The 6,107-nt window shown below is 40.2% G+C and overlaps 1 protein-coding gene and 1 pseudogene across 5 annotated transcripts; both read left to right on the top strand.

The window, feature by feature from the left end:
* Positions 1 to 618: 618 nt before the first annotated feature.
* LOC122878147 lies at positions 619 to 3,387 on the top strand. Of its 5 annotated transcripts, XR_006378422.1 has the most exons (9): positions 622 to 1,093; positions 2,008 to 2,078; positions 2,166 to 2,342; positions 2,433 to 2,494; positions 2,577 to 2,663; positions 2,750 to 2,791; positions 2,860 to 3,033; positions 3,113 to 3,148; positions 3,247 to 3,346. XR_006378422.1 is itself a non-coding variant. In XM_044200548.1 (8 exons), exons 1-7 carry the CDS (start codon positions 936 to 938, stop codon positions 3,013 to 3,015), a joined length of 753 nt encoding a protein of 250 aa, XP_044056483.1. In that variant the 5' UTR covers positions 620 to 935; the 3' UTR covers positions 3,016 to 3,033; positions 3,113 to 3,253. The 5 variants fall into 5 exon arrangements, 4 of the variants coding, with proteins under 4 accessions (XP_044056482.1, XP_044056483.1, XP_044056485.1 ...); XM_044200548.1 differs by having other exon boundaries at positions 620 to 1,093; positions 3,113 to 3,253; XM_044200550.1 differs by lacking the exon at positions 2,860 to 3,033 and having other exon boundaries at positions 629 to 1,093; positions 3,247 to 3,387.
* Positions 3,330 to 4,623, top strand: LOC122877910 (annotated as a pseudogene).
* The last annotated feature ends 1,484 nt before the right edge of the window (positions 4,624 to 6,107 follow it).

A 6,107-nucleotide genomic window follows, 5' to 3' on the forward strand; every position in this document is an offset into this window, starting at 1 on the left:
TGTTGCTAATACAATGTTCTAAATAACTGTTAACACACTGTTAAGCTAACTGTTGTGTGGACTCTGAGTGAGTTTACATGCACATTAGTATCCCGGTTTTGGGTCTTATCCTTGTTTTGATCTTATTCGGGATATGATGTTTAGCCAACATTGAATCAGAATCAGAATCAGAAATACTTTATTGATCCCCGTAGGGAAACTCTTTGTTACAGTAGCTTGCCTTTACATCAGTGCACACAGGAGAAGTACTAGAAAACGATATGATACACTATAAACACTATAAAACAGGTCAGAAAATAAATTAAGTATCAGGTCGGTATAAGTATAAGATAAACTAAGTGTCGAGCACCAAGTGGGTTTACTGGTTGATGATGAAAGTACAGTATAAAATACAGTGTCACCAAATACGTAATAAGTAATAGTAATAAGCGCATGTACTGTCAAGAGTAATAGAGGTAACCTGCATGAGAACATGAGAAACCCGCTTATTCATATCCAATGATTCTAACAGTATCCAGGTTTCTGATCACCTGTGTGCAGTTGTATCTTGACTTCTCACCATGTCAGTCATTATGTTCTGTACCAACAATAAATGTTCAGAAATCTGGACAAAGTGTTTACATGCCACAGTATCCTGGTTTCCAGAGTACTCCAGACATGTCCAGGTTTCCCGAACCGGGATATGATGTTTACATGGCAACACATAACCTGTGTCCTGTTGCACAAAAGTAGAATTAAGACATCCGGGATAAATGACTCAGCTGAGCTCAATAAAGCCAAAACATGTGCGTCCAGGCTTAATTGGTTGCACAAAGACCAAGCCAGGATGAGCAGACACGGATTCATTAAGCCAGGTGAAACCAATCCTGGATAGGTGCGCGCTCACGGCTCACTCAAATAGACCCCGCCACAGATCACAGATTAACTGATTTACCATGGCAACTAGAGCCGCGTACTTTTCCCCGTCGGAAGCACAAATCCTCATGGAGGCATACGAGGAGGTAAAAGATATAATTAAGAAGAAAGGCAACACCGCCACAGTGATAAAGCAAAGAGAAAAAGCGTGGCAAAGTATTGCAGACCGCCTGAATGCGTAAGTAGTGCACAATTACACACTCACCGCTCCGCTGAAACATCACAATTACAAATCAAATATTTAATTCACATCTCCAAAAACGCAGTTGTACTGTAATTATGAAACGGTTAAATTTTTTATTGAAATGCACTGCATATATGAGTGAAATTGTGTAACGTAACTCCATCACACTGTATAAAGCTATGATATATTATTATTAAAGCCTTACATTATTATTTTACGTTACTACGCTCAGTACGGTTTAATCTTAGCCGTTGTACTCTGCTTATTATGTTGTCCACCGGTTTTTTTGTGTTTCCCCTGCTTTTATTAATGTAAAGCAGCTTTGACAGAATGAAACAATTGTGAAAAGTGCTATATAAATAAAATTTTCTTGAATACATAGATGAGCTATAATAATAATCACTTTAATTTATATAGCGCCTTTCAAAGGACCCAAGGTTGGTTGCTCACTGCACTGCAAAAATGTCTTTCTTACTTAGTATTTTTGTCTTGTTTTCAGTCAAAAAAAAATATCTAAAAAAAATCTTAAACATTTTCTAGAGCAAAATAACCTAGGAAAATAAGCAAAAAACTCTGCCAGTGAAACAAGAGAACTTTTCTAAAAGTAAGTGTTTATGGAAAAAGTAAACTTATTTCAAGAGAATTTTTCTTATTATATTGACAGATATTTAAATTTTTTGCTTGTTTTAAGCACACATTTACTTGAAGTTTATATTTTTGGTCTAAACCTATACTTATTTTGCTAGGTCATTTAGAAAATCAAGAAAATACATCTTTAGAGTTTTCTTTTTTTTTTATATATTTTTACTGAAAACAATACAAAAATACCAAGTCATTTTTGTCAGTGTGACTCCATTAAATGTTCTTGTGATAAAGAGTGTGTGTGTGTGTGTGTGCGTGTGATGTAGATTAAACATGAACGGGCCAAAACGGACATGGCAGCAGGTCAAAATCAAATACAAGAACATTCTGCAGAATGGTATGGTCCCTGACTAATATTTAACAAAGCACAAGCATATATTGTACCCAGAAGGTGCCTGCTCACACATTGTCTGTACTGTTTTAGCAGTGAAAAAGAATACCCACAGACAAGGCACGGGTGGTGGGTCACCAAAGGCTGACCTTACCCCAGCAGAGGACATGGCCTTGGAGCTAAATAAAGGCAGGCCCGTCTTAGAGGGGATCCCTGGGGGGAAAGAGACGAGCATAGGTTCCTCCCAAGATGCCACCCGCTTCATTCAAGGTATGTCCTTCCATCTCTACATGGAATACAACCACATTCATATTGAATCAATTTGGACTGTCTGACTTTGGTTTACCTATTGCCTTGCAGTGTCTGGAAGCACTGTGTTCCTGTTAGAGCCACCAGCACAAGCACCAGACGATGCTGATCCAGTGAGTACTCCATCAAAGGCATACTGTAGGCCTGGCATGTCTTGTCTACTAGCTTCAATATGAATCTGATTAAATGTGATAGGGTGAAAGCCCCAGTGCAGCAGCAACAGCACATGATGGAGACGATGATGAGGAGGAGACCATCTCTGTGGATTCCAGAAGGCATGAGGTATCATGTTAAGACTGTGAAAGTACTATTTACTCTACAATGGTGAGGAGTCCTCATCAAAATCAAAAATCTAATTTCTTTTACAGGACCCAGATGCTATACAGTGGGAAAACCAGCCTGGCAACATAGTGCGTATTAATAAAAGGACACCACATCCTGCCAAATTCCAGCTGCGCTAATTGTATTGTGTTCACAGAGCTCACAAGCTATCAGAAAGTTGTATGGCAACCACCTCCGGCGCCAAATAGAACTGGCAGACATAGACATTCAGTACAAGAAGAAAAAGATAGAAAATCTTGCACTGGAGTCCGAAATAAAAAGAGGACAATTAGGAAACTGGACCTTGAAATAAAAAAAACTTGAGAGGGAGGTGAGATATGCCTTCAATGTACACTGTATGCTAACTGTAACACAAATGTATTAATCATTATTTTTCTTTCCTCCCCCAGCTCCAAGAAGATGACACAGCTCAAAATAAAAATTAGGTATATTCTCGTAAAGTCAAGTGAGCCATGACATATGAGCTCTTATTGTGAGCACACAGGACGGTGGCATCTTTCTAAGGTATATTTTATTTTCACAGCAATCAGTACAACCAAGTCATCGTTATAAGGCACCGGCCTCTTTTGCCCACCCCCCCGGCACCAGGTGTGGCCACTAGCCTATATGAAGGCCCAAAATTGTGTGTTCCTTTCTGCTCTGACAATGGCATGCCCATTCTTGCGAGATGTGGTGGATGAAGAAGCACTTGTGCTGAGGAGAGCCTTCAGGCGAGAAAGGGTCTTCAGGGACCGGTTGGACCCACTGGCCTTCCCTGATGACCATCTATATGAAAGATACAGGTTTTCTGCAGATGGCATCAGGTATCTATGCAGACTACTGGGTCCCAGGATTAAGCACCGCACTGCACGGAGCCATGCACTGAGTGTGGAGCAAATGGTTTGTGTGGCCTTGCGCTTTTTGCTAGTGGAGCCTTCCTGTACTCAGTGGGGGATGCAGAACAGCTGAACAAGGCCACAATTTGCCGCACAATAAGGAGTGTGTGTCTGGCTATCAAAGCATTAGCAGATGTCTTCATCTCCTTCCCTGGCCACAGAAGACTCTGTGACATGAAAGAGGAGTTCTATAGGATTGCAGGTAAGAGGATCTACAAATTACAGGACAACTGTTAACACATAGTAGGATACTCATTACTTTGTGTGACAGGTTTCCCCAATGTCATTGGTGCAGTGGACTGCACACACATAAGGATAAAAGCCCCCTCAGGTGCCCATGAGGCCGATTTTGTGAATAGGAAATCCTTTCACAGCATTAATGTTCAGGTGAACATAACTTTTTGATATTGTCCATTGACGAACACTCTGCATTGCCAATGATGTGCACTGATTGGTGTAATATTCCTCATCTTATGATTTCAGATGGTCTGCAATGCTGACTGTGTGATCAGCAATGTTGTGGCAAAATGGCCTGGCTCAGTCCATGACTCCAGAATCTTTCGGGCCTCTGAAATCTATCAGTGCCTATCACAAGGTAAGCCACACAACCCCTATTTATAACCATCATGGCTGTGTCAAGAATATCACTGTGTTTATGAGGTAGTAATGATGAGATTTTGTGTTGACAGGTGAATTCTCTGGTGTGTTGCTGGGAGACAGGGGTATGGCTGCCAGCCTTTTCTCCTGACACCTTTCACAGACCCCAGGAAGCACAGCAGGCCTACAACCATGCCCATGCCAGGACCAGGGCCAGAGTTGAAATGACCTTTGGCCTCCTGAAGGCACGCTTTCACTGCCTTCACAAATTAAGGGTCAACCCTGTTAGGGCATGTGATATTACTGTGGCTTGTGCTGTCCTCCACAATGTGGCCTGCCTGAGGAAGGAGAGGGCCCCAGAGTGCCACCAGCCATGGACTGGGACAATCCGGCAATCTTCCCTGATGACGACGGTGGTCGGCTGCTGAGGGACCAATATGTGTTGAATTATTTTAGTTAGTATGTGTGCTTTCAATTTAGGTAAAAATGTCCTGCTGTGGCAGAGGAAATAGGGTTTTTTGGGTTGGTTTTTTTACGAATTTGGCCTCTTATGATGATTGTGCGGTATACTGTGTGTAATACAAGGCTGCAGGGAGGCTACTGCATCCATTCATTTGTCTGTTCAGTTGATGTGTATGGATTTGTCCTGCATTTATTTTAGTGTGCAGACATGCAGGGTGTGTTATATACAGACCTTTGAATGTGTATGTATCATTTTGTATAATATGCTTTGATTCTGTGCTTTCCATCTTGTAGAGTCACTGTGACTTCAGTTTCAAAGGAGCTGATAGTTTACCTGCTTTGTTTTGTCCTTATTCAATAAAGGAACATAATGTTACACATTGTGTTTTTATATTCATATGGAATGTGTATTTGTTTATATGACAGAGTACTAGGTCCCCACTGAGGAAAAAGGATAAAGTCATAAATTTATGAGGCTGGTTCTTTCTGCAGAAAAGCAACATATTCTTTTACAGTTTTGATAGTTATGACAATGTGATACTTCATATTCTGGCACATCAGCATGTCTTTGTTTATGAAACCATACTGAAGTACAATTTCACGAAATGCCCCACATCTGTCATTTTAACAACTGTCCTCCTTTAAAACAACTGGTTACAATATTATGACTTGTCTTTTTTTTTCCCTCTGTGGCCCTAATATTCTATCATTTTATATATAGCCTTATAGTCTATTGGAAACTGTAAATGATCTAATGATAGCAACATCATCTAAAAATCATTATTTATCCAAAATGATTGAAATTAATGATCACAAATGTTTAAATAATGACAGTGGGTCTAGTTATATGTGATAACAATGTATAGTGAGCAGTGAAATAACTATTGGTTTCCATTTGTGGCGACTGCTGACTGACATTAGGGATGAGATTAAATAGATCCTGGAATTTAGCCTGGTCTGGAGCAGGCTAGCTCCACAGAATAAATCTCCATGGTAATTTATACCATAACATATCCTCCTGCACCCTATCCAGCTTTAGTGCAACCGGATTAGGGATCAATTGAGCCAGGATCACCAAGATATCCTGGCTTAATCCCTTATCCTACTTTTGTGCAACAGGCCCCAGGATACCACAAAAACCTGACCAAAAACACACTCTGTGTATGTTTACTTCCTAGAGGGACTTAATGATGATCTTTGACTGGTAGTACTGTGTTACTTTCTGGCATTAGGGGCAATGTGACTAATTTGACTTATTGAGAGCTAGTCTATATGTGAATCCAGTTTCCTTGTCACTGTACTAATTAATTTTTGCATTACCTAATACCTACCTAGGGATGGTCTAAATCTTGTTTTTGGTATCAGATCTTTTTATGATTTGCAATCACTATCATAGAATTAGTTTCTTCCAGTAAAAACCTCAAAGGCCAACTGCTGTCTTCAACATTTA

Source organism: Siniperca chuatsi, linkage group LG6 (assembly GCF_020085105.1).
Source record: "Siniperca chuatsi isolate FFG_IHB_CAS linkage group LG6, ASM2008510v1, whole genome shotgun sequence".
Taxonomy (NCBI): Eukaryota; Metazoa; Chordata; class Actinopteri; order Centrarchiformes; family Sinipercidae; genus Siniperca; species Siniperca chuatsi.